This window comes from Lathamus discolor, chromosome 8, assembly GCF_037157495.1.
Source record: "Lathamus discolor isolate bLatDis1 chromosome 8, bLatDis1.hap1, whole genome shotgun sequence".
In the NCBI taxonomy this organism is placed as follows: Eukaryota; Metazoa; Chordata; class Aves; order Psittaciformes; family Psittacidae; genus Lathamus; species Lathamus discolor.
Genome location: NC_088891.1, coordinates 20694877 through 20722231, shown reverse-complemented (window position 1 = coordinate 20722231; position 27355 = coordinate 20694877). Strand labels below are relative to the sequence as shown.

The following is a 27355-nucleotide window of genomic DNA, read 5'->3' as shown; positions in this document are numbered from 1 at the left end:
GGGCGGCACCGGGTGGGGAAGAGGGGAGACGCGGGGTCGGACCCTGAGGGGAGGCGCGCCGCCATGTTGCCGGCGGTCGCCCCTTACCGGCCCCGTTAGCGGCCGACCCAGCCTTTAGCCTCCCCTCCTGAGGCGCCGAGCTCCTGGGCCTCGCACCGGCGCTGTGGTGCTGCGGGGTGCGCCCCGTGTCTGAGGCTGTGGTCACCTCGGGGCAGATGGAGGTGGGGAATGGCGGAGTCCATCCTCGCGGCTCCTTGGTGTGAGGGGCACCACAAGGCTCCTCCGCTCAGGGGCCTATACCAGCGGCAGGTACAGGGGAAAGGAGGCAGGCGGTGTTTCGGCTCCGGTTATAGTCACAAAGGTAATTTAGGATTTTATGTGCCGTTCTGCAGGGGTCAGGGGGTGTCAGATGAACATAATCTGCCCCAAAGTGTTCAGCCACAAAAGACCTAACTTACCTTAAACACCATTTGCTCGATCACAGCTGTTCATTTATAGATACATGAAACCATAATGAATGTGTTTTCCTTCCAGGGCCCTGTCCTTACGTGCACAAATAAGAGGCTGCAAGAAGCGACAGTGTTTGCCCCAGGTTAGTGGTGGAGCTGGGGACAGAAAGCACAGGAGCTCGCTCCTGGATTACCAGACATGACAAGTGCCCTGGAGAGCAGCTTCTGCTGAGCTTTGGGCAGCTCGTACTGCGTTTTCCTGTTTGTAGAACACCGATTCCAGGTCAGAACCACTCCATACACTGGTTGCTCTGTGCTGTGCTGGAGCCCGCAGCCAACAGCAAGCCTAACGTAGTGATTTGAGCCAGATTTCTGACTCTTTTCCCTCACAGGTCAAAGCAAAGGGCTGGAGCCTGCAGCTCAATGGGAGCCCATCATTGTAATGCACAGCCAAAGTGGGGAGGTATGAGAGTTGCAGGAGGCCGTGGGACAGAGCAGCAGGGAGGGATGCTGGGGTGGGGAAAAAAAGGAGAAAATCCCTCAAAACCAGATTTTTCTGCACTTCTGTTTCCAGCCCAGAGATCTCTGCAGGCACTGGTGTGCCCACAGTGGAGTGGGTGCAGCGCCTGCTTGCCTGGTGGTGCCAACATCCAAAACTGTCCTCATTCCTCACCCCGCTCTGCTGCAGCAGCGAGAGCTTGTGTGACCAGGGCATGGACTGCAGCCTTGCTCCCCCTCATCCCTTGAAGCGGCCGCTTCACTTGGTATCCCTCATCCTTTCCTTGGCCTGCTTATGCTCAGCTGATCGTTAGCAAACAGGCTCTGAGTCCTTTTAGTGTTGGTGTGACTAAAAGACTGGGAAGGAGGATGGGACACACCTTTTCCATGAAAAGCCTGCTGCTCCCTTGAAGCCAGGGAAGTTGCTGCTTGAGCATTTCAGGCTTCTGATGATCACAGGTTCACAACTGCAGCTTCACAGGCCTGAGGTCACATGTGAGAAGCACTAGGGTATGTGCCAGTGCTGTATATAACCCTGGCTGCCCCTAACTCTCCAAGGATGCTGTGTTGGTAGATTTGATGTGCATCAGAGATTCCACTGTGCCGTGCAACCCGTGTTGGAGCATTTCCATGGTGCATTTCCATGACTCACTATTCGTGCCAGCTGAATCATCTGTGACACTACTATTTGTTTTCTTGCCATGGTGCAGAAACATCCTCTTCTTCTCTTTCTGTGGAACAGTTCTGACAGTAGCCCTTGCAAACCAGAAGGGATAGGCAAAAAGAGCCAGAAATCAAGGTCTCGGACAGTGGTGTCCAATCCTCCTGCTCTTTGCACGTTGTTTTACCTGCTGAACGTTAGCTCCACAGGATTCTGCTGCAACTCGTTTTTGCAGACACCCACTCAGCATTAGGCCTTACCTACACTCAGCTGTTTTCCAAGTTTGGAACTAGTTAGCAATGTTCTTGCCTCTGAGCATGGTTTGTATCTGCACAGTAATACTTGTTTCGTAACCATGGCAGCTCGCAGTGACTCATGCTGCCAGAGGCCTGGGCCAAAGTTAGCAGAAGGCTTTTTCTTTTTTCCCCTTCCATAACCAGCTCAGCACACTCTTGTGTTGTTAGATCTTCTCCCCACAATTGCATAACTCACCCGTCACGTTCCTCTGGCTCTGTGCTGGAGACAATCCCCAGACACACTGCCCTGCTTGCCACCAGTTTCACCCCGTGTGTGTGCTCACTGGGAGCTTTGCTCTGCTGGGGTTTCCCTTGAAGGCTCTGAGGTGGTTACCCAGAGCGGTTAATGAAGATTGCACAGACCTGAGATGTTGTGAACATACTACCTAGGAAACCTAAGAGGTCTTTACCATGGCCAGAAGAGGACTGTGCTGACACACCTGATCTGAAGCTTGCTGTTGCCTTCAAGAGCCCTTTGGGGAACAAACAGGGTTCCTACAGTTCCCTGAAATATATGTATTACAAGACCTATTCGTGCCGTACTCCAGCATCCAGCCATGGCTAGTATAGGGTAAAAACCTGTTCTACCACATCTGAATACATCCTCTTGCAACAGGTTGTGCTTATAGTGGAGAAAATGAGGATTTGCCAGCAACAAATTCAACCTAGTGGCTTGGTAGGGAAGAAAGGGGTTTCTTACAAAGGCTGGTATTCCACCAGACTGAGCCTTCCCAGGCTTTTCTCGTGTGGGTATGGTGGCAGGGGAAAAAGTCTGACATGTCAAAGTTTCCAAGTACAGTAGCTCAAAGTCCCTGCATTTTCCCCTTCAAGCAAGACTCATCTTTTCACCTGGCATGTCTCAGTTTTGGTTCTTCTCTGATAATTCCTTAAGTCTTCAGCAAAAGGTGGTAAGAAAATGTTGGATTCAAAACAAAACCCCCACATAATCGTCAGCAGATTCATTAAAGTTTCAGTTCTCATGTTTCAAAGCAACATCAACCTTCTTCCTGCATGATCTTTCAGCCTGTCTTCTTGTGACAGGAAGGGCTTAAGAGATCCGTGTTTTTCGGATGTATTTATTGATATGCTTTGACACTTGAAGCAAGCTTTGCCTCTAGAAGGCTCACTTGCAGTCACCTTCATTTGCATCTATTATTGGCAAGCTGAAAATGTAGGGTAGAGCACAAAGCACTTGCTGACGTCTAGCAGCACAGCCCTGCTATTGCAGCTGCTCTCAGGGCTGAGAAACACCAGGTAATGCTGTGGGAGCTACATGCTAGGGAAAACCCAGATCCATATCCGACAGGCTCCAATCAGCTTGTAGCCAGACACACACGCAGAGTCTGTTTGCAAACCAGACTGCACTATCAAGTGCACGATCAAGATAAAGTTTGTTTTGTGCATGCAGGGGAAGAGATGAATGAGCAAACACAATGCAATACATCTGTGCATGTATGTTATATAGGGCCAGCCAGACTCAGACCCCAGCCCTCAGTGCCCTTGCTTGCCTTGCAGCACGGCAGAGGAGTTGGAGGTAAAGCATCCCAAAAAGTATCCCTGGCCTTTGGGTTATACGGTTAATGTACCTTAGGTATATACAGATTAATCTCTTCAAAGGCACAATGGCAGGCAGGGAACAGCATTAACCTAATCAGGGAACAGAATGGAGCTATCAAGCAGAGGTGACACCCATCCCAGTGAGTCACCACAAAGGTTCTCTGGCTCTTACAGACAGGGCTGTGCTGCATGGGGGACTCCTTACAAGCTTTCATCCTAAAGAGCCAGAGAAAGATTGAACATGAACATAAAGTAGTGCTCAGAGGAATGAAGCACAAAGGAAAAGCTCATAAAATTATAGAGAAACATGCTCTGAGGAATGAGAGTCAGAGGAAAAGCTTCTAAAATTGGTGACAAGTGGCTTTCTGGAAAAAGAAAAGGAGGAGGATAATGGAAGAAAAGGAGGAAAGCTCCCAGGGTAGTAATAAGAGAATATAGATGTGCTGTCTTATTTTGCAGAAAGCTCCCTTTACACATCCCAACCCCACTGGGTAATGGCAGTTTGGTTATTTCCAGCAATCCCCCATCCTGCTCTATGTTCAAATGTTCCTATCAGAACCGGTCAAAGTGTTTTGACTGATCACACCCAGCCCCCCCCTCCTGAAAAGAAGTGTTTTTTCACACAAAACAAGCACTGTGACAGAAAGGGTGGCATTGGTCAGAATTATTTCTAGTGTGAACAAGGAGTCCAATGAGAAATATCAGCATATCTGATTTCATCTTTGTTAGGACAAAAGTTTTAAGTTTGTTTAACCTTCTTTTCTCCAGAAAAGGAGCAAGAAGGACAGGAAGAAAGGAAAGGGCTTCCCCTCCTTCTGACCCAGCTTCGCAGTTATTTCTCTCAGTTGTGATTATTTCATCCATACAATACTGGTTTTCTCCACCCACATTTTTAGGGAAGTGCCTCCAATAACTTAATTTCCAGTCAGACACACAAGAGCTGTTCCCTGACCTCATTATCCCAAGGAAAAGGATAACGTTATCCTCCTGCTCCCGCTGGGAGCTGTTCTATCCAGCCACACGGGGGGACACCCATGTTACACCCAACTTGCTCTTGCAGGCTGTGAGTCCCAGCCAGAGACCTCTGAGAGGGCTCAGGGGGAAACCTGAACATCTGGAGCAGCTGGCAGTGATGCAGAGGTGAAGCTGGGGCTGATGCCATCAGAAGTAGACGGCAGGTGGCACCCATGGTTTAGCACAGGGCTTGCTCAGGGTGAGCGTGAGCCTGGCTGAGCAATGCCTGCAGCTAGGGCTTGGCTTCATCTCCTGGAAGAGGCAGAACAGGGATGTGTAGATTGCACGCAGGGACATTTGTGGCCTGTGGGAGGTGGCCTGGAGCTATCACCCACAGGTCATTCAGGACAAAGGGGACATTCAGGACAAGGGTTTTAAACTGAAAGAGGGGAGATTTAGGTACGAGAAATAAATCTGTTACTCTGAGGATAGAGACAGTGGCACAGGGTGCCCAGAGAAGCTGTGGCTGCCCCATCCCTGGCAGTGTTCAAAGCCAGGTTGGACACAGGGGCTTGGAGCAAGCTGCTCCAGTGGAAGGGGTCCCTGCCTGTGGCAGGGGTTGGGACTGGATCAGCTTTAAGGTCCCTTCTAACCCAAACCAGGCTGGGATTCTGTTAGCCTGTGAACTTGGCCTTGGCCAAGGGGTGCTCACAACAAGTAGGGGTGTTGTACGAGGAAGCACCAAAGACACTGCTCCCTAAGGTGGGGGAAGCAAGGGGACATGGTGGCTAGCAGGGATGCAGCAGCCGCAAGGTACCTGATTAAGGAGTGCAGGAGGCAGCCAGGAGCCACAGTCTTCAGGCATGTGCCCAGCAGTAAGGTAGGCTTGAGGCCAAGCTGAGAAATCAGCCCACAGCTCAGGATCAATTCTGCTGAGGGCAACCAAGGTCAGACACAGCCAGGACAATGCCCCAGGCAGGTTCAAGATGACAAAACAGGCCTTGATTTAAGGTGGAAATCAGTCTGGATCAGGATTCAGATCAACAGGACCAGACTATTAGGTACAGGTGTAGCTGGGGCTCAGCTAGAGGTCAGCACCCCGGGAGCATAGCACAAACAAGGATAGAGGGCCCTAGGCTAAGCTTAAATAGGCTGCAAAGCCCACAGGCAGGTGTGGGTGTGAGTCCCAGGTGGGGCTGCTCAGGGCCATTGGCATCCTCAGGACTTGTCACCCAACCTGCAGGCATCAGTTGCTCAAGAGATAGATGAGCTTGTGCCATCCCCAAAGCACTGCACACTGTTTATTACATCAGGTGACACCTCAGTGAGCCACATGGGCCCTCATCCTTGGGGTTGGAACTGGATGATCTTAAGGTCCTTTCTAACTGTAACTATTCTATGACTGTATCTGCCTGTGCCACCCTGGCCCTCTGCTCTTCCCTGCTGAGCTCATGGTTCTTGGTCCCAGCTCCTCTATGGCATGCATCTCTTCCTAAAGGAGCACCCACATAAGGGCTGAAGCCTGGTTTGAGGGGGCTGGAGGCAGCCCAGTGACCCAGACATCAATGACAACTGTGCTATCATGGCTCACATCGACCACAGCCTCTTGTTGCCTCCCGCCCTGGGTCTCGCCACACGCAGCCAACGAGGCAGAAACGCCAATGCCTTTCACTAAACGCTGATGATTAAAATGAAATGAAGAGCATCAGGATGGATCACTGTGGGGAGGACAGGGGGAAGTTCATTATGACTGACAGACAGCCTGTGGCAGCACAGATTGCTCGTGATAGTGCAGCGGGGACTATGCATCACATGTGTGGGTATCGGATCTATTATACATGAGGGTTATTTTCAGCATCCCCTGCAGGTCATGCTTTACCAGCTAAATCAAAGCTAAAGGTATTAGCTGGCCTTTACGCCTTGTGGCAATTAGATTACAATTTTCTGAAACCCATGTAGTGCAGGTCAGATTGGACCTATGGGGTTTTCTATGATAAAGATGGCTCTGCTTATTGCGGGGGGGATGGAGTAGATGACCTTCGAAGGTCCCTTCCAACCTGTACTATTCTATGATTCTCTTCTATGACTAGCTTCAAAGGATCTACTGGCTTCCTCTGATCGGGCTTTCTGAGATGGGGCTGTCTGTGCTGGCCTGGGCCACGTTAATATAAGCTAATGATGTAATGGTTTACTAAAAGTGATTTGATGACACTTGAGGCTCCCTTCTCCCAAAAATAAACAGCAGTCATGAGGAAGGATTGAGCCCAGCCATGTAGGCACTAATGAGCTTTAGTGGCCTTGAGCAGCTTCACCTGGGAGCCCCACTGACCCTCTGCCCATTGCTCCATATAAGCTTGGAGCCAGGTAGTTGCTCTTGTTTTGAGCTGGTCTGTAGGTGGGTCTGTCTTAGCCTGGGCTGGACTTTCTGAGGTGGGATCTATGTATTTTGTGTAGGTAACTCTCTAGATGGATCTCATCCAATACAGCCATCTTCCCTGAGGCTGCTTGGTCCAGTATGATGCTCCCACTTGTGGTGTGGTTGCCCTTATCTCTTGGTTCAATCCTGTGCCTGTTCCTCACTGGTGCTGGGGGAAGGTGATGGGTCTGTTGTTCACAGGTCAGCTTTTTTTCTGTATGGGTACCCCTTGGTGTGTGGCCTGGGGGGCTGCCAGGAGCCTCAACCCCTTTGTCTGAGATAAGAGCTATTCCTTCAGCTTCACTTTTTGCCTGAGGAATGTGTTGGTGGCTGAAGTGAGGGCTTGCATGTCCATCCTAGCAGGTAGGGTCTTGCTAGCATCCTGCCCTGGGCAGTGCCAGCTCTGTCCTTGGTCTGCGAGGGGCCTGTTGTGCCCCTTTCCCTGGAGGTGGGAGCTTGGGCTCCTCATCCAGCAATACAGGCTCACCTAGCGAGATTTCAAGACAGCATCAGGGCAATGGAAAGAGCTCTTTTTGTGATGTATTTGGCTTTGTCCCTCCTTGGGAGCTGGAAGAGGTGGGATGGAGCATGAGACAGCGAAATCCTTTCAGAAACTCTGGAGTTACGTGCGGTGCAGATCCAGAAACCTTCTCCCAGGTAGGTGGCTGGGGATAGCTGGAGTCCTTGAGTCACCTGAGTAGCTAAAAACCCTTCTGTAACCCCCTGGGTTAGAAGCTGGATTGAGGGCTGGGGCTTTCTTGGTCAGTGCCATGCACTGCTAAGGCCTGGAGATGAGCAAAAATGGGAGAATTGAGGGTTTCTCATGGAGGCTTTAGGTGGTGTGTGTGTGTGTTGGGGATAATGTTTGGGCTTCAGACCTCTGGCACCTTTGAGAAATAAGGAAGCTGCTGTGGAAAGGGCTTGGGAAGAGCTTTTGGATGCAGATGCAGAAAGGCAATTTCTGAGCAGAAGTGGTTTTGATTAATAAGAGAAAATGAGCAATGGGGGATGGCACTGAGTGGCCAGGGGCTCAGCTTCAGTGTCTCACCCCTATCTCACAGGGGAGGCTTAACTGATGGCAAACACTGTGGCTGGTGCAGAGTTACAGCTCCTCCACCCTGAGCAGGGAGGACTTTTATAGCAGTGAATGGATGAGCATTGTGAAAGATGACTCTGATTCTTGGGGCATTGCCGGGTTAGATTGCAGTAAAATTGCAGCAAAAAAGCAATTTGGCTTTAATCAACTCTGTAACAAAGCCCCAGCATGGAAAAGAGCAGAAGGTATCGCAAGATAGGAAACTGTCAGCATTGCTGGAGCTGAAAGATAAGATTGTGCTCCCTATGGCTACACTAAAGGAAGATGAATTATCCATAGGGGCGACTCAGAAAGACAATAATGTACAATTAAAGTTGTTTGAATTACAGTTTTAGGGAAGCATGGGTGGAAGAAAAAGCCTATTTAAGTGGAAAGTCTGAAACCTCTTTAGAATCATAGAATAGTTCATAGAATCATAGAATAGTTAGGGTTGAAAAGGACTTCAAGATCATCAAGTTCCAACCCCGCTGCCATGGGTAGGGACACCTCACACTAAACCATGTCACCCAAGGCTTCATCCAACCTGGCCTTGAACACCGCCAGGGATGGAGCATTCACAACCTCCCTGGAGCATTCACAACCCCCCTGGGCAACCCATTCCAGTGCCTCACCACCCTAACAGGAAAGAATTTCCTCCTTATATCCAATCTAAACTTCCTCTGTTTCAGTTTGAACCCATTACCCCTTGTCCTGTCACTACAGTCACTGATGAAGAGTCCCTCCCCAGCATCCCTATAGGCCCCCTTCAGATACTGGAAGCTGCTCTGAGGTCTCCACGCAGCCTTCTCTTCTCCAGGCTGAACAGCCCCAACTTTCTCAGCCTATCTTCATACGGGAGGTGCTCATGTACTTTTAGAAAGCAGGACTAGTTTAGGAAATAATAGATAAATCAGGCAGGGCAATGGCTGAAGGGGAGCAAAGGATGAGTTAAAAGGGACATTACAGAGGGATGCTGAGCATGGGGGATGGATGGATGGGAGGTGAACCGGCTCTTGAGTGTGCCAGGAGCAAGAGGAAAGGCTGGGGAAGCCTGAAGAGTGGCAGGAAGGCTGGGAATCTCATGTCCAGAGGCCCTTGGCAGCAGTCCTGGCTGGATTGCTGCCCAAAGCCTGTGGCTGGGTGGGTAGTGGAGGACGGCTGTGCTCCAGCAAGGCTGGGATGTTAGGAGCAGGGGTGGAACTGTGACCAGGCGCATCTCTTCACCCTCTATCCCCAGGCTCTCCAGGCTCCACACACAGTGTTGTACCTTGTGGTGCTGGTGGGCTTTGGGAATGGTTTCCAGACTTCAGACAAAGCTTGCTTCCGAGTCGTCTCCATTAAAAGCAGCTGAGGAGGGTGCAGAGGTATGTGGTTATTTCAGGCTTGTGCTGACGTCTGCCCTTCTCTAGGCTTGGTTTAAGCACAGTGCAAACAAACCACAGGCTAAAGAGTTAAACAAATGCTGCATGAGGAATGTGTTTGCACGAGCTCAGATAACTGTTCTGAAGCCACCTGCATTCCTGGTGGGGCTTTGCTTGGATCAGCCAGGGCAGGTAGGACCTGTGGCCGTATCCTGCAGCAGGTCAGTGGGGTCTGTGCTGCAAACCTCCCGCAAGGCTCATCAAGCTGCTGCAGAACGTGGGGGAACAAACAGCTCATCTTCAGCTTGTCATGCCAACGTCTCTGCCTGGCTTCATGAGTGGGAATCTCTTGGTGGGACTGTTCCTAAGCAGGAGGCAGGATATTTGGGAGAAAGTTGGTGTATCCTATGCTGCAAGATCCCCTAAAAAGCTGCTGGTTCCTTTTGCTGTCCCACCAGCCACCTGTCGAGGGGGCCCAGCTCCAAACAGATGGTGATGGGGAGGACTGGGATGGGGATAATGGTGTGAACATGGCATCTTTTATGTGATACACTTGACACGTTGCCATGGGACAGCTGCAGTTGAGGAGCCTAAAGCATCAGCTGCAGACAAGCTTTGTAGTGACTTGTGCAGTTGCCATATTCCCTTCCTTGCAGGCAGCTGCCTTGGAGGAAGAGGAGGAGGAGGAGGATGATGGTGGCGAGATGGAGGAGCTGCTTTGGGAAGGGCTTTTCTTGGAAGAAAAGCTCTGTTCTGTGCAGCACAAGGGTGGGCTCCAAAAATGTGTGGGTGAGTCTGGAGATGTGGTGCACTAGCACTTAGCTTCCTGAATCAGCTGCTCTGGGAGCAGCAGTGTGGAGGTTATTCCTTCCCAAGGCTTCATTTTCCTTCTGCTCATCCCTTTCCCACTGCTGTACTAACTCCTTCTCCCCAGTGACCTGTCAGGACAGCTATGGCACAGATTATGGCTAGGACGGAGCCAGGACATGTGCTGTGATGCCAGCTGGCTGCCACCCTGGGCTGTGTATGTTCCTCTGACTCCTGCTTAATCTCTAACCAAGCTGGTAGGAATCCAGACATCCCTTAGGCTTTGACCTCCTTTCAGACTTAGCTAAAGTTTTCTAAAGGGAAGACGAGGGACAGTAGGCAATGTGATCAGCACTTAGATTCCCTGGGAAACTGGGATTAAAAGGGGTATTTGGAGTGTCTAACAGCAGAGACACTAACAGCATCATGGTCCCTTCAGGGGTGCTGCTGTGCTGTGGAGGGGTTGGGATGCTGAGCAGGAGAGTCTGGGCTGTGTGTCTGTCTGCAGCTGACAGCAGGCTCTGCCTTGAGAGCTCTCACAGCAGATGGTGAGCAGCAACCAGGGGATGGAGGCTGCCAAGTGAGACCTGCTGTCTGCCTCTGCCAGGCCCTGCATGGTCTCTGGTGGGCATCTCTCACACAGGAGCTGAGGTCCAAAGTGCATTAGGATGTAATGCAGTCTCTGGCTCCCTGCTGCTTAAATCAAGTCAGCCCCAGGGGTGATTAAGGTTCTGTTCTAGGGGGAGTGGCATAAAGCTTTGCATTAGCTCAGTTGCACTCTGCTGTCAGGTCAGTCCAACTTCACATACCTTATGATGGTAAATAGAAGTGTTGAGTCACCATTAAGAGTCTGTGCAGCTTATAGGCAAACCCGGTGTTTGTGTGGACACAGCATGTATCCCTTATCTTGTGTGTGTGTTGGGTACCTAATGGACCAGGCATGGTTTGTTCTTCACTGGTCTGAGATCTGAAGTTCTGCATGGCTGGGTTGTGGTGTCACTGCTTTCTTCGGGACATGGTGACCCCATCCTGCAGTGCTGTGCTTCCACTTTGGCACTGTGCAGGTATTTATTCTGCTTCGTTTCCCTTGCTTGTGCACTTGAGGTTGGCTGTGCTGTTGCTGCTGTGCTCTCTATGTGGAGTTTGCTTATTGTTGCAGTCTGGATTGTTGAGGCTATTTTTGACAAAAACACCTTAAGGAAAGGCCTTAGAGATAAAACTTCCTTTTTTTAATCATGAATTGGTGAGCATCCTGGTGAAAGCAATCTTGCAGAGGTGTTCCTGGGGAAAAGAAAAGCTTTGTGACTTTTGCCTGATAAGAAAATACCTTACTAATATTTACAGATAGCCTGCTCTGAACTGAATTAATTTCCTGGGAGGTGAGAATGCAGTACATGCTTTGTGAGTGAACCAGAAAGCCCTGTGCTCCTGCCTGCTCCTCTGTGAGCTGGCAATCTGTCTGGTGTGGTCAGGAGATGGAGCCTACAACACTGTGATGATGGGTACAGGGACACATGCTGGCAAGCAGGTAGGAGAAGGCCACATGGTAGTGTTTGGAGAGCTGCATCATCAGGAAGTGATTAAAGCTGGGGGTTTAATGCGAGTATCCATCAGGTAAAGGAGGGGGTGGGGAAAGTGTGTCTGCCTGGACAAGTCGCATGGATTCATCCTCTGAGACATCCCAGCTGTGGAATTCCTTCTCTTGGGAGGGAGCAGCCAGGGTTATGGAATCTTCATCCCATGTTAGGGTGGACTCTGCAGCTTCCCACCTCTGCCTCACTCTACAAAGAGGACCCATGGCAGGACCAGAGCTGGGGTGTCCAATCACTGCAGGACAGGGAGGTGCCTTTTGCAGAGCCATCAGTGCTGGACTCAGGCATTTCTAACCTCAGGTTTTGCATGCGCATCGCTCCTGTCTGCTCCTGGCCAGGCCAGCACCACAGCTTGGCTGGAGGAGGATGATGGGGGGAGGCAGGCCCTGGCTGTGCTGCTGTAAGGTGGCTATGGGACAGCAGAGGATGCTGTAGGGACAGATGAAGGCTCTGGCAATACCTGGAGATGAGCACAGGGGGGTGATGCCTTTGGGGCAGCAGTTCTTATGTTTCTTAGATTGGGGGGGGGAGGGATGTTGGAAGGTGTTTTCCTTCATCCTGCCCTTGCTGGTTGTTGGGTGCTGATGAGTCCCAGCACAGTGGGGTTGCTGGAAGCAGTGGTGGCTGCTGCAGATGTGCTTAATGCTGTAGCTGCTTATGGCAGCAAGGCTGGGTGGAAGGACTGGGGGATGCCTGGGAAGGATGTGGAAACAAAAGGGGAGGAAAAAAGGCTCATTTTCCATGTCTGGGGGAGGGGAAATGCTCTCCAAGGGCCTGGTGCACAGCTCTGCCTACCAGCTTGCTCTTCCTCCCTGTGTGCCTCAGAGGCAATGCAGCTGGAACAAAGAAGAGCCTTTTCATCCTGCAGCGGCTGCTCCAAAGCAGGCTGCAGAAACCATCTGCACACAGCGCAGCTTCATCGTCCTGCTCCTGAGAGGCCCTGTGTGAAGTGGGGAAGCAGGGGAAGGTGTGTTTTTGGGGTGTCAATGGCAGACATCCCTGCAGCCCAGATGTGGGCAAAAACCCCTTCATGTGCCCCAGCTCTGCTGTAGGGACTGACCTGTCCTGCCAAGGAGCACTGCTCCCCAGGGTGAATTTGGGGTGCTGATCCCAACACAACTCAGCAAGAGTGGTTCATCTGCCGTTGTGGGAGCACCAGCACTGGCAACCTCTAGCACTTTTAGCTATTGTCATTTAGGACAGATAACCCCCCCCCCACCCCGAATTTAGGGGGAACCGTTTGCTGTAGCTGGTATGAAGGACAGATGAAGGCTCCAAGCCTGTTTTCAGTGTCTCCTGGTGGTGAGGTCTTGTGCCTGTGCTTGGGAAGGCAAGGAGGAAGGGTTGGTGTGTACCTGGTGCAGTATCAGATTCATTCCATTCCTCGCTATCTTCCCCTGGGGTGGTTCTGCATCTGGAGTCCATTGTTGGGCTCTCTGCTTATGAATGGTCCTTGTGTACCACAGAAATGCTGACTCTCTCCAGAGCAGCCTCCTGCTCCACATACAGGCCTAAACCATCTGTGCTCGGGTGGTGGTGAGTGATTCACCATCCCCAGCCCTGACCCTGTGCCTCGGGATGGCCACATCCAAAGTGTTCCAGCTCTGTTCCTCCTGAGTGAGCAGGACTGAGGTTATCCGGATGCAGCCTCATCAAAAATGGCTCGGGAGGCTCCCAGGTTAGTGTTGGGATTATTTTCTCTTGGCACTGGCTCACTGCTCTGCCTCTTGGTTCAAAGCAACCTCAAAACCCCCTTCCTGCTTCTCCAGATCCTTTGCTTTTTGCCACTGTGATGTTTTTGAGTCTGCAGGAGGAGGAACCAGAGCTGTTTTCCATATGCCCAAGGATCCTGCATTGAAGGAGCTCCAGCCACTCACCCACAGGGGTAACACAGTTACCACTGCATGGAGCTGGCTGATGTTCACTTCCAAAGTGCTCCAAAATGGATGATCCTGGTAGTTTTGGGGGATGGAAATCTGCATGTAGCCGAGGTGGGATTTACCCTCCTGCCTTGTATTGAATTGATCATGAAGATGATGTGTGCCAGATGTCTTGTGCTGGAAGGAAATGCAGGAGATCCTCCTGGGCATTGCAGATTTGACTCCTACATCCTTGGCAGCTGGAAAGTGTTGGTGCTGTGTGGTATTTCCATGCTTGTGATGGGGAGGAGAAACAGCCATGCAAGCTTTCCTTGGGATGCATGGAGCCCACACGCTATGGACACCTTGTTGGGAAGCTCTGGATTTGCTCCAGCACCTCCATCCATTCTTTCTGGTGGTTCTTCCTCCCCTTGATCAAATCCTGTCTGAGTGTGAAATTAAACTTGCAAATTGCAGTTCTTTCCTTTGCCTCTCTGTATTTTGTGTCATCATTATGCACATTTTGATGCACATACCTTGTGTACTGAAGGGTTCGAGGAAGGAAAATTAGTCCAAAACTATCATTTGCGATGGAGAACATCTACTGGTTAAATCCTTCCCCGGAAGCCCTTTCATTGTTAATCATGAGCAGGCTTGCAAACAGCATGGATTTGAATTTTTAGCTAGTTTTGATGTTGAAAAACCTGTCTTTGTTTCCAAGCTGCTTAATTACTTCTTATTTAACACTAAGAAAGCTCCTGGTGCTCCGATGCTCACTTCGGATCTTCAAAGACTAACAGGAGCAGAGTTGCGCTCGTAGTTAAGGTATCAAAGCTGTGATGCTGCTTTGATCATGTGAACTGTTGGGAGAAGGGACAACATGATGGAGCTGTGAAGGTGTGAAACCTTGCTCTGGGCAAGTTAGTGTCTTTTGGAGGGATATCTTTGCAAAATCCTTGGGTTCCACCTGCATTTTTGGGTTGCTGAGCTTTGGTGCAGGAGAAGTCCGGGGACCTATCGCTTGTAGGAGAGGGAACCAACTCATGCAGAAGGTCCCTGCAACCAGCCCCTGTCTCCCTGCTGCAGCACTGGGGGGCTGATGGTTGGATCTTCTCCATTGACTGTCCACACATCCAGGCTGAGCACAGAAAGAGAAAGCCACTCGATCTGCAGGGAACACCTCGAATGGAGCCCAGGGCTCCCAGTTTAGTTGCAAGGCTTTTGAAATACATGGGATTCACCCTTTCTCATTCTTGCTGCTATCAGCCAAAGTGCTTGGGTCAAGGTGTGCTTTGTCACTGAAAAATCCTGCCTTGTCTGGAAGTGTGAGGGGAAAACTCCAATGGTTTTAAATATAGCAGTTTCAGGTTATTCTTATTTGCCTTTTAATTTTAAGCTCTCCAGGTCTGGCTGTTCCTGCTCCCCTCTGTAATCAAAAGGGTGAGGAGCTTCCTTTGCTCTGGAGCAACAGGATCCAAACCTCCCACACAGGCACCTGTCTCTGGGGCATGGCCTGAAGCTGCTGGAGCATTTGAGAACACAACAAGAGCTATTGGTGTTGAGGAACCCCCTAAGAAAATCAGCTTAAAAACAAGAAGCTGCTTCCTTTGGGGAAACATCTGGTGTGTGTGTGTGAGCTGCTGAAAAATCACCCTAACAAAGAGCCCAGCTCCCTGCTCTTCCTCCACTTCCTTTCCTACCTGCCTGCCTCTGGCTACATCCCTCCTGTATGTTGGGAGGAGTGGTAGTGTATGCCTGAGGCTGTATAGAGATGCTGTGTATGGTAGCCCCTCAGGGGTGTCCCCTTCTAGCACCACAGCTCCCAACTATTTGGGGTCCCCCTCTACCCTCCAACAGCACTTTCTCCTGAGCATGGTGTGGGGTTGCAGCTGCCTCTGTGTAGGTAAATCATTAGCCAGGTTTTTCCCTGGGAAGTGGCCTGTGTCTGGTCGCTGCAGCTGGAAACTCCAGCTGCCTTTTGTTCATCCCAGAGGAGATGCTCACTCTCCGGCCTTGCCATGCACCCTAGGCTCACATTTGAGCGCCTGAGTCCCTGCTTTGTGCACCCAATGCTCTGGCTGTGTGTAACCCTTGGGTCCATGTGCTTTGGTTCCCCATCCCTGTGCACCCATACCTGTGCACCCCGTTCCCTATCTCGGTGCACCCATCCCTGTGCACCCCATTCCCTATCTCAGTGCACCCATCCCTGTGCACCTGAAAGCCCATCTCGGTGTACTCATCCCTGTGCACCCCAATGCCCATCTCAGTGTACTCATCCCTGTGCACCCCAATGCCCATCTCAGTGCACCCATCCCTGTGCACCCTGTTCCCCACCTCAGTGCACCCATCCCTGTGCACTCCGTTCCCCACCTCGGTTCACCCCTCCCTGTGCACCCCATTCCCTATCTCGGTTCACCCATCCCTGTGCACCCCGTTCCCCATCTCAGTGCACCCATCCCTGTGCACCCCGTTCCCCATCTCAGTGCACCCATCCCTGTGCACCCTGTTCCCCATCTCAGTGCACCCATCCCTGTGCACCCTGTTCCCCACCTCAGTGCACCCATCCCTGTGCACTCCGTTCCCCACCTCGGTTCACCCCTCCCTGTGCACCCCATTCCCTATCTCGGTTCACCCATCCCTGTGCACCCCGTTCCCCATCTCAGTGCACCCATCCCTGTGCACCCCGTTCCCCATCTCAGTGCACCCATCCCTGTGCACCCTGTTCCCCATCTCAGTGTATCCATCCCTGTGCACCCCGTTCCCCATCTCAGTGCATCCATCCCTGTGCACCCCGTTCCCCATCTCAGTGCATCCATCCCTGTGCACCCCGTTCCCCATCTCAGTGCACCCATCCCTGTGCACCCCGTTCCCCATCTCAGTGCATCCATCCCTGTGCACCCCGTTCCCCATCTCAGTGCACCCATCCCTGTGCACCCCGTTCCCCATCTCAGTGCACCCATCCCTGTGCACCCCGTTCCCCATCTCAGTGCACCCATCCCTGTGCACCCCGTTCCCCATCTCAGTGCACCCATCCCTGTGCACCCCGTTCCCCATCTCAGTGCACCCATCCCTGTGCACCCCGTTCCCCATCTCAGTGCACCCATCCCTGTGCACCCCATTCCCCATCTCAGTGCTCCCATTCCCCACCTCGGTGCACCCCTGCCCCTTGCCCCCCACTCCCCTCCGCGCCCCGGCCGCTCCTTCTCGCCGGGCGGGCCCGCGGCAGGAAGCGGTCGCAGCCAATCAGGGCCGGAGCCGCCGCCCCGCGACCGGCCCGCCCGCGGCGGCGCGCGCTCTCCCGCCTGTCCCCCGCCGCCTTCCCGGTAAGTGCCCGCGGGCGGGGGCAGCGCTGGGGACGTGGCGGGGACCGGAGCCGAGGGAGGCGGGGGTCGGTCCCGGTGGGTCCGAGCCGGGAGCGGGGCCCGCGGGGCAGGGCCCGGCCGGAGAAGCGGCCGCTGCTCCCGCTCCCCCTCCCGCGGGCCGGGGCTGGGAGCGCGGCCGTTGTTCCCGGAGGGCGGAATGAATGGAGCTCCCCCCGCCGCGAGCCGAGCCCCGCCGGGCCGGCGCGGAGCCTTGCGGGGGCTCCGGGAGCCCCGGCCGGCGTCGGGGGGCTGGGGGTGGAGGCGGTGACCCCAGCGGGTCCCGCGGCCGAGGCCCGTGGGGGTGCAGGGCAGGCGGCATCCCTATAGACCCATCCGGTTAAAAATGCCGCGATTAACGTAACCCCCACTCCCACGCGTGAGACGGACCCCGGCTCCGGAGGAAGTGATGGTTCCCCTTTTTGTGTCCCAAGGGATAACCCTTCCTTTCCACCGCCACGCACTGCGCCCCAAATCACTGCCTTGCGACTGGGGTTCGCACACCCCTCTTACTTACCGCCCCCCTCCCAGCCCCACAGGGTCCTGCTTTGCAAGCGGGGAGCTTCTCCTTCCCACCCAGAAGTTAAGCTGGGACTAAAAATAGTCTAGAGCGGAGCCGGGCTCTTTGCTGGCACAGACCCCGGGTAGGAGAGGAGCAAACCGGGGGGCTCCCGCAAAAGCTGGGCTGGACGCAGACTTCTCCCTACACCGGCAGATGCTCTCCTTACACTTCCACCGTCTCAGGGGAGAATTTGGCAGCTGATAATTCGGGGGTTATAAAAGAGCAGCGTTTTGGCAGCGCGGTAGTTAATATTTAACAGGGTGACATGTGGTCCTGCTGCAACACAGGGTTTCATTATTCCAGGGGTTCAGCCATCCTGGCTTTCCATGGAACATGTTTGTGAGGTTCATTAGATCCCAGCTTGTGAGAGAAGCTCAGGTCTGGGGCAGAGCCCATCCTGCAGGGATGGGGAAACTGAGTCACGGAAAGGCAGGAGATCCATTGAAAGGAGGGTTGGGGACACGGGCGTCCCCTTCCTGTGACTCCTCTGGGGTGGTCTTGCAGGACTCATAGGTCACGGAACCTGTAAAATGGAATTGATTTGAGCATCCCCAGGAAAAGGAAAGAGCTCCGAGGGTGAGCGGGAGGCGGTGACTCACGTTTCCCTCAGTGGGCAGCTGAGCAGTGCCCTGTCACCCTCTCCCACCGCATGTCCCTCTCTTCCCACCCGCCTGGGGCTGGCTCTGGGCTCATCCACTTGGGAAAAGGTGAGATTCAGGGATATGGTTTGGGAAAAAAAGCTGGGGAATTTGCTTTCCCCAAAGGAACCTCGTGCTCCGGAGGGAAGGAGAGGGGATGCTGGAGCAGAGCTGTGGTCAGTTTCCCGCTGTGCCTGAGTTCCCCCCCATGCCTTCGTCTCTCCCTGTGCTTTGGTTTCCCCCATGGGATTGAGCTGAGCAGAGCTTTGGGGCTGCCGTTTCCCTACTTAAAGGGGTTTTAAGGACTAAGGAGCCAGAGGCTGAAGTTCCCTCTGCACCCCGGGACAGCGGTGCTGTGACATTGATTTATTGCAAGTGGAGCTGTTGTGTCAGATCTTGTCGGTGCTAAAGGAAGAGCAGGGGGGCTCTGGGATGGGATGGGATGGGACACGGCAGTGGTGATGCTGGCTGCAGCTCCTGCTATGAGGGAGGAATGCCGGTCACGAGGGGCCTGGCTTGCTCCAGGCACAGCAGGGAGGGATGCTCGGGAAGCGAGCCATGGTAGCCAGCGGTGCCGGGCAGCTTGCCCTCGCCTCTCCTCACATCCAGCTCCGAGATGCTCTGGTTTTGTTCCCCTTTTCTCAGGGCATCCTCATGCCAGGGACTTCCATGTCATGAGTGGGGCTGAACCTCGCAGCCTTCTCGCTGTTGGCAGAGCCAGGAATCTGCAGACCTCTTTATGTTTAGCTTTTAGTGATTTTGGACAACAGGAGCGAGTTGCTTCCTCTTGGAGGACAGGGATGTAACAGCCCAGCGCTGTGCTTGGAAAGACAGAAACAAAAGGGGAGGAGAAGCAGCGAGGAGGGGAAGAGGCTCACGTGGCTTCCCCAGGGCACTGGCCAACGCCTCCAGCACAAGAGCTGCCTCCGGGTCCGTCGGCTTCCTAAACCCTGGGACCTGGCTGGTTCCAGGCTGGAGGCAAACCCCCTCCTGCCTTTCACAACCGGGTGGGTGCTCCGGGTGCCGCTGGCATGGGATCCCCTACCTGGTGCCAGTCTTCTCCCTTCTCTTTGTCCCTGGTCCCTGGCACCATCTCATTGTTTCCTTCTGTTTTTCCTCAGCTCAGGGTACTTGTAATGAGAGAGGACACCCTGTGAGGACACCCAGGGCTGCGCTCGCTTCTGCTTCCTCCCCCAGTCGTTGCCCGAGCCAAGGATGCTCTGCCCGCTGCTTGCCCTGAGAGCACTGGTGCTCGGCCTGGCAGGTGAGTGGGGCTGGGGGCATTAGGGGTTGGTGGGGTCTGCATGCCAGCACCCCGAAGGAGGTGTCCTTCATGCCACGCTCATCCTGACAAAGCTGCCTTTGACCCGTGGTCCCCAGTGGCAGCACCCACGAGGTGTTTCTCCTGGTTTTGGGGTCTTACAGTGGGTGTGATGGCTTCTGGTGCACATGGGCCACCCTCAGAGCAGGGTACAGCTCTGAGGCATGGCACAGCTGAACAGCAGAGCCAAGGGAGGAGGAAATCCTGACTCCCCTGGGTCTGTCCCTGTGTACTGCATCTCCTGGTCTCCCAGGCTGCATCACCTCAACTTGAGAGGGATGCTGGGGCTGAATCCTTTCGGAACGCTCAGCAGTGATTCTGGCCAGGCTGGGTGGTAGGTCCTAAAACCCACTGGCATTCATTATTAGCTGGAGGAAGACATGATGCTCTCGCGTCTGCAGCCAGGCACACTGCCTGAGCACTCTTCTGCCTGGCTGTGGCCCCGTCAGGTCTCCAGCCTGGCTCCTTCCCACAGCTCCTCATTCTTCCCACCTGCTTAAAATGTAGTGGCTCATTGCTGCCATTGTCTCCAGAGAGAGGTATTTGCCATAGGTAATACCTTTGTTGTTTTCTGCAGTAGTTTTGAGGTTGGAACATAAAGCAAATCCTTGGTCTGAGGGGAGTTTTTTCCTGGTGAATGAAGTGCCCTGGGTCTGCTTTGGAGGATGTTGCTGCTTGCTGCCAATGGGCACCCCAGGACCAGCTCCAGGTGTGGAGGGTCTGGCCGCCCTGGCATGGTTGGCGTTGCTCCCTGATACAATGGCAGGGTTGGTGTCCTGCCATGGCTTGGCAACGTGGTTGTTGGCATCCTGAGGTGGCACTGGAATGAGGCTGGCATTGTGCCATGGCAGTGGGAAGAGATTGGCATTGTGCTGTGGCACTGGGATGAGGTTGGCATCGTGCTGTGGCACTGGGATGAGGTTGGCACTGTGCTGTGGCACGCCGTTGGCATTGTGCTGGAGCACTGGTGCCATCTAGCGCCTTCCAGCCTGGCCATGGTGCTGCCCAGAGCTGCTGGCTCATCCTGGGCACTCGGGGCTGTGTCCCCACTGCTGTCACCCACGTATGTCCTCTACCCATGGGAAGAAACCAAGCTGCTTGTCCTGGTGGGGTGCAGGTTGAGGTGCCCATTGTCACAGCTGGGATGCCACCTACCCATGGGTCGCTTCCATGGGCATCCCTTGATTTCCTTTGATGTTACTGAGATGGAGAGTTAAGGATGTGCTTCTGCAGGGTCTCACCACCACGTGCTTTTGCCCTTACCACCCTCCTGCAGGTGCCATTGAGATCCAGGTCCCGGATGAGCCCGTGGTGGCTCTTTTCGGCCGAGACACCACCCTGCACTGCTCCTTCTCTCCCGAGGCCAACTTCAGCCTCAACGACCTGAGCCTCATCTGGCAGCTGACAGACACCAAGCGCTTGGTCCACAGCTTCTCTGGTGGTCGGGACCAGCTGGAAGACCAGGGTGGGGGCTACGCCAACCGTACAGCCCTGTTCTATGACCAGCTGGCCCAAGGCAACGTCTCGCTGCTGCTCCGGCGTGTGGAGATCTCAGATGAAGGCAGCTTCACCTGCTTTGTCCGGGTCCAGGACCACAACAGCGCAGCTGTGACATTGCAGGTGGCAGGTGAGGGATGGAGAGATGGGGTGTCCCTACATGTCTGCCTGAAAAGAGGGGTTCTCCATCATGCTTTGTTCCTCTCTGGAGTCTCTTTCTGTCTCCACCTTGCCGTGGTCTTCCCATGAAGTCAGGTCTCTCTTAGAGACCAACCAGCTGCATTGATGCTGGAGAGGGACTCTTCATCAGGGACTGTAGCGACAGGACAAGGGGTGCCGGGTTCAGACTGAAAGAGGGGAAGTTCAGGTTAGATATAAGGCAGAAGTTCTTCCCTGTGAGGGTGCTGAGGCGCTGGCACAGGGTGCCCGGAGAAGCTGTGGCTGCCCCATCCCTGGCAGTGCTCAAGGCCAGGTTGGACACAGGGGCTTGGAGCAAGCTGCTCCAGTGGAAGGGGTCCCTGCCCGTGGCAGGGGGTTGGAACTGAATGATCTTAAGGTCCTTTCTAACCCAAACGAGTCTATGATTCTATGATCTCCCCAAAATATTGCTGGTGGGGGCTGGAGTCCCTTCCTTGCGGTGATGGAGAGGCTCTTAGTTGAGAGGCCACATGGAAACATGGCCATAAATGAACCAAAGCTGGAGGCTTCATCTGGTTGGTCCTATCAGCTGGAAGAGTCTGTCCTGGGGCTTGCCCAGCCTCACTGGATTCCTTATGATCCGGATCCTTTGCTCATGCTGGCTGTCCTCTTCCTTGCAGCTCCCTACTCCAAGCCCCATATGAACCTGGAGCCTAACAAGCACTTGAAGCCAGGAGATCTGGCAGCGGTGACTTGCCACGCTTCCCGTGGCTACCCAGAGGCCAACATCCTCTGGCAGGACAGCCAGGGCAGCAACATCACAGAGAACATCACCACGTCCCAGGTGGCCAATGAAGAAGGTCTCTTTGACGTGCACAGCGTGCTCCAGGTGCTGGTGGAGCCCAGCAGCACCTACTCCTGTGTGGTGCGAAACCCAGTGCTGCAGCAGGAGACCCAAGCTTCTGTCACCATCACAGGTGAGCCTGTGGGGCCCAAACTGGGGAAGGGAAGTGATGGGCACTGCCTGAAGAAGGCAACTGTGGTGGCACTGGGATCCCTACTGGGGTTGCTACCCCATCTCTCTGCTCGACCTCTCTCCCCATGGTCTTGCAGGGGTGACTTGGGGCTGTGCTGTCCTCCCTGTCACCCCACGCCAGTGTCCCAGCGAGAGCCAGCATCCTTAGTTCTTAGTCTCTCACAGTGCTAGTTGCCCCATCCCAGTCTAAGCCAGCACAGGGGACGGTGCTTGTCTTCTCCTTAGTAATGCTAAGGATGCTCTGGGGTTTGGAGTTCTCCATCCCAGCTGCAGCAGTCCTGCTTCAAAAATACAGGCTGGAGAAGTTCATTGGGCATCTGGTCCATTCTAGTTCTGCCCTCCTGGAGGTCTTTAGAACCTTGTGTGCTCCTCAGCAGTAATTACTGTTTCATTACCCTCAGTACAGCAGTGGGTTGGGAAGGTGGGTCCCTGGTGGAGCATTAATGTTTCGGCTGGATGCAGCAAACTCTTGCAGGGAAACCTGTGTGGGTGCTGCTGGCTGGGGAGAGGGGATGGCTTTTGTATGGACTTGTGAGCAAATGGTCAGCCTTGGGGTGACATCTGTGGAGGGGCAGGGTTTGTGGCAAGACTTCATTTGAAGGAGCAATGTTATAGGGAAAAAATGGAATTTTGGTGTTTCAGGAGGTAGCCCCAAGTCCTGGTGGTCCCTGCCAGGCTGTCCCGGATGCTGGGGAAGGCGCCCCCATCCTTCCTGGGCTAAGATGAGAGGGGAACAGGAACAGGTGCTGCATCATCTAATGCTTCTTTGGAGCTCCCTAGCAAGTGAAAGCTCAGCCTACCTTTTGAATTCATTAGTGTAATGACTTAAAAGTTAATGAAGTATTTTAAGGAGTGCCTCAACCTGCTGTTTCTGCTCATCCAGACCTGCTGGGGAAGGCCTTAATCACAGGCACCAATGGTTTTACTTCCAAAACCACCTCTTGTGCCACCAACTCCTTCCATGGGGATGTCCCCTGGGCACACATCCCCCCTGTTGGGCAGCACTGCTCACTGTGGTGGCATCTCCCTTTCCTCCCCCTGCAAGGCCAACACCTCGCCTTCCCTGCCGTGGCTCTCTGGGTGACAGTGGGACTTGCCATTTGCGTCGTGGGGCTGCTCATCGTCTTGGCCTATGTGTGCCAGAAGAAGATCCGCCAGAGCTGTGAGGAAGAGGAGGAAAATGCAGGTAATGTGGGGGTTTGCCCCTGGAAAAGGGATGAGGTTTGCAGAGGGCGATGGATGGGGGGAGCTGAGGCAGATTTTAACCAGTGTGGGTTTGCCTTGGTGGTGGCATCAGTTAGAGGATGAAGAGGTGCTCAAACTGCTGGGGCTGGTGGGCACCAGCAGATCTGTACCTGTGCTGGCTGCGTGCATTGCTCCAGGCAGCTCTTTCAAACATAACACTTGGTTTTCCTCCCCCCCCACCTTCCACCCACAGTGAAAGTGCTCCTTACTTTTCCTTCTCCCCCTTTCATCTCCCTACACTGAGCATCCTCTGCATGTCTGGTACCCACAACTGGGTGTGCGTGGAGCATCTCCTCGGAGAAGGTGCTTTTAGCACTTGCCACCATGGAAACGCCAAGTGCTTTGACACTGAAATAGCATGAGAGAGATGCCCCACGCTCTTGTTTTCTGCATCCTCCTGTTTGGTGGCTTGGGTTTTTTTTGTTTTTTTATTATTATGGGGACGTGTTTGCACAAAAGAGGGAGGTTTTAGTGCTTAAAAAAGCTGCCGTGCTCTGAAATGGCTGCAGAAGCAGCTTTCCTGGTGTTCCCATTTGTTTCCTCCTGCTGCCTCCCAAGGCATTTGCTCTGCCAGAGCCTTTCCCTGCCAGCTCCATGCTGCAGGGCTGGGACCTGCAGCCTTCCTCCCCGGGGGTTCCTGTCTCACTCCTCCTCTCTCTGTCTTGTGCCCATATCACCCTGATGCCTGGCTGTGGGGTGTCTGCAGCAGCAGGGACCAAGAGAGTTTTATCCTGGGAATGATCTGCAGGAGATATATATATAAAATAATATAGATATATTTTTCCTCCTCTAACAGAGTGTTTTCCCCTTGGCCAGGGGATTTGCAGTGCTGTGATGCTCAGCTGTGGCCCCGGGCCAGCTGACCTCAGCTCTTTACCATCAAGACAGCTCCCAGCTCGTGATGTGTTGCACTGATGGCTGCATGCCCATAGCAATAACCTTTTGCTGTCACTCTTGGTCAGCCAGAATCCAGGCAGGGCCCCTGCCTGTGGGCCTGGCAGCCACGGGAGGCAGGAGCAGTGATTTTTGCTGGGCTTTCTGGGATGGTGGCAAGTCTTACCCATGGGGTGCAAAGCTCCTGGGCTCCCAGACAGGGTGGCAGCTGGTGGGTGTGAAGGGGATGCTCGTCCCTCAGTGCTGATGGGGTGTCCCGGAGGCGTTGGGGGATCTGTGGTCTCCCTGCTAAGCCCCTTGCCAAGCACTGCTCCAGATGGTGGCTGTGCTATAAATAGGGAGACGAGCGGCTGCCCTGCATCACCCGGAGCTGTGGCTTTTCCTGCTTTCCTTGTAAGGGATGGGCCACCCCAGCCCAGCCTTGTGCTGCAGGAATCCCCACCATGGGGTGCTGGGTGCAGGTGGGTACCACTCACCTCCTCCCTAAGCATCACCAGTGGCTCAGCACCACCTGGTCCTGAGCAGACCTTGGGATATGGGGTGATGATGGGTGGCTCTGAGCAGTGGGGATGGCAACAATACAAGGGGCACTCACCAGAGCTGGTTCAGGGAGCTGGGGTGGAGCTTCACACTCTCTGGCTTGTTCTTTTGCAGGGACAGAGGAGCAGGATGAGGAGGAAGGGGGAGAACCCAAGACAGGTGGGCGCATGATGCTTATTATATACGTGTGTATATGCCACCCCGGCGTGCTTTACATCCTCCATCTGTGCTCAGCCCCCCGTGCTCGCCTACTCCCCAGTGCACCCCCTCAGGCTGGCAGCTCCTTGATAAGCCACCCTATCTCTAAAGAGAAAAGCACTCGTGATGCTCTGCTGTCATCAAACAGGTGAATTATGTGCCCAGTGATTGCCTTTATCTGCTAGCGCAGGAGCTTGCTTGCGATGCCGGTTCCTTCCTGCTGGTGAGATTTAGGGACCAGCAGATTTGCAGTGGAAATTGGCAATTATTGGGGTGGGTTCCCCAAAACAGGGCTCTCGGTTGTTTCCTCCTTGACTGACCAAGTGCTGTTCTGCTTTTTGCAGCTTTGCAGCCACTGAAGAGCACAGAGAGCAAAGAGGGTGAGTGCCTTTGCCAGGCAACAGTGTATGACCATGAGCTGGCTTGTGATGAAGGCTTCTTCCTAACAGCACTGGAGATGATGCTCAGATCTAAGTGGAAAGCATCTATTGCGTCTCCATCATCCATCACTGGGTTTTGGGGGGGTGGTGTTCTCAATTTGTTCATATTTATTTAATTTTTCCCCCCAGTTCTCAATCAGATTTTCTTAGATCAGTTATTTCCCATCACCCATTTCTGTTCCAGTTAGGGCTGCACTTTCTCTGGCCACCACTCGTGTCTCCCACCGGTGATGGAGTGATGCAGCTGATGGCTTTGACATGGTGGTTCTTCTCTTATCCTTTCTTTTCTTGGGCACTGGGGTGGGGGCAGGAGAAGCCTCCTGCCACCAGCCTGGGTCATTGTGAGGAACGTGGGTCTGTCTCCGAGTGTTGCCAAGAGGAGAGGAATGGATGGAGTTGGTCCTCGCTTTGCATGAGCTGCATCCCTCCCCATGCAGAATTCCCCAGCAGGAGCCTGATGCTGAATTCCTGCTGGAAATTCATGGAAAGTGGAGCCCCAGCTCCTGGTTTTACCTTTGAGGATCTTTTCCCAACATCCCGGCTCGGTGCTGCCAGCCGCCCATCATGCACCCCAGCCCTGTGACGCACTCCAGTGCGTTCCATGCTTGGTCAGCCCTGCTCCTCCCCAACTCATCCTCATTCCAAGATCTCAATCTTTTAATTCATTCCCTTTCCTATTAAAGGCAGAGCTTGGCCTCTGCTGCTGCTGTTCTCTGCTCATTTAACCCTCCTTCCTCTTTTATTAACAGCCCTGTTTTTCCTCTAATGCCATTTCTGCCTCCCCACCAGTAAGTTAATAAAAGCCTTTTCTCCCTTCCCCTTCCCACCTTTAGTGAAGCATCAGCCGACTCCACTTTTCCTCCTTTTTTCCCTCCTCCCTGCCCTTATCTCCCTGTCAAGCCTCTCCAGACCACGCTCAGCTTCCCAGCCCCTTGGCTTTCCCTCCACATTGGACCCTGTTTCCTTAACCCCATGTTGAAGACATCTGCTTGCACCTTAACCACTTTTACAGGAGCAATAAAACTTGGATAATGGCATCTCCCAGGGTTTGCCAGCTGGAGGAGGAGGGGGGGGCATCTATCCAGGAGGATGGATAGAGGGATAAAAACACACCTACATGTGCCTAGGCTTATTTACCTGGGGCTGGCATCAGCCCTGGGAGTGGGGATCCCAGTTTTCCAGAGTCAGGACATCCCAGAGCTGTTATCAGCTGGATGAACTCATTCATTTGGGCCTGGGAATGACTCTTTGTTAATGTCTTTGGACGTTTTCATTCGGTCTTTTCTTTTCTCCCCAGATGATGAGCAAGAAATCGACTGATAGGAGCTGGGACGGCCCCAAGCAGCGCCCTGTGCCCTGCACCAGCCGCAGTGCGGATGAGCTCCAGGTCCCCGGGAAGGGCACGGACCTGCTGCCACCCCTCATCCTGAGCCCCGTCACCCTCCTCTGTCCCCAGCCTTGTCTTTGGGGTGCCCTGGGGCTGGGGAGTGGTTGAATCTCTCTATCCCCAGTGAGCCCCCAGGACCGGTGCATCCTTCCCAGGGATGATGTGGGGTGGAGGCTCTTCCCTGTCCATCTGCCCATCCCCACGTGGAGCTGAGAGCAACCAGGATCAACCATTCCCCCCCGCCATCACCCTCTGTTCCTGCTCCTGCATGGCCACAGCTGAGCCAGCCACCTTCCAGGTGCCTTTCAGGGCAAACTTTGCTGCTTTTCTAAGCCCAGAGGCCTTAAGAGTGGAGATGGGCTCAGTGAGCAACACATGGAGCCCTGGAGGCTCTGGGAAGATGGATGGGACCTGCAGGACTCCCAGGCACAGGGGGGCAGAGCTGGTGCTCTTGTCCACGATGGAGGTACCACTCTGGGGATATGTGGGGATGACTTTTGTCCCCTTGCACCACTGTGGTTCCCACTGGACTTTCATTTCTGCCTTAAATGCAAAGTGCCCTCGGGGCAGTGATC

General features: G+C 53.7%; 2 protein-coding genes across 4 annotated transcripts in view; one reads left to right on the top strand and one right to left on the bottom strand.

Annotated features, from left to right (window-relative positions):
- The window catches only part of NPTN (neuroplastin), a 77281-nt gene extending 58104 nt beyond the window's left edge, over positions 1 to 19177 (bottom strand). Inside the window, exons 1-3 of the mRNA XM_065688737.1 lie at positions 19130 to 19177; positions 16696 to 17208; positions 88 to 253 (exon numbers count right to left, since the gene is read on the bottom strand). Of these exons, the coding sequence (XP_065544809.1) occupies positions 88 to 253; positions 16696 to 17208; positions 19130 to 19177 (727 nt within the window). The remainder of the gene's footprint in view (positions 1 to 87; positions 254 to 16695; positions 17209 to 19129) is intronic.
- On the top strand, positions 34 to 27355 carry CD276 (CD276 molecule). 3 transcript variants are annotated; one of them, XM_065688087.1, is made up of 9 exons: positions 34 to 361; positions 535 to 592; positions 19206 to 19348; positions 20682 to 21032; positions 21721 to 22017; positions 23122 to 23262; positions 24870 to 24914; positions 25298 to 25333; positions 26691 to 27355. In XM_065688087.1, exons 3-9 carry the CDS (start codon positions 19300 to 19302, stop codon positions 26711 to 26713), a joined length of 942 nt encoding a protein of 313 aa, XP_065544159.1. In that variant the 5' UTR covers positions 34 to 361; positions 535 to 592; positions 19206 to 19299; the 3' UTR covers positions 26714 to 27355. The 3 variants fall into 3 exon arrangements, with proteins under 3 accessions (XP_065544159.1, XP_065544160.1, XP_065544161.1); XM_065688089.1 differs by lacking the exons at positions 34 to 361; positions 535 to 592 and adding exons at positions 16790 to 16848; positions 18832 to 19091; XM_065688088.1 differs by lacking the exons at positions 34 to 361; positions 535 to 592 and adding an exon at positions 16763 to 16848.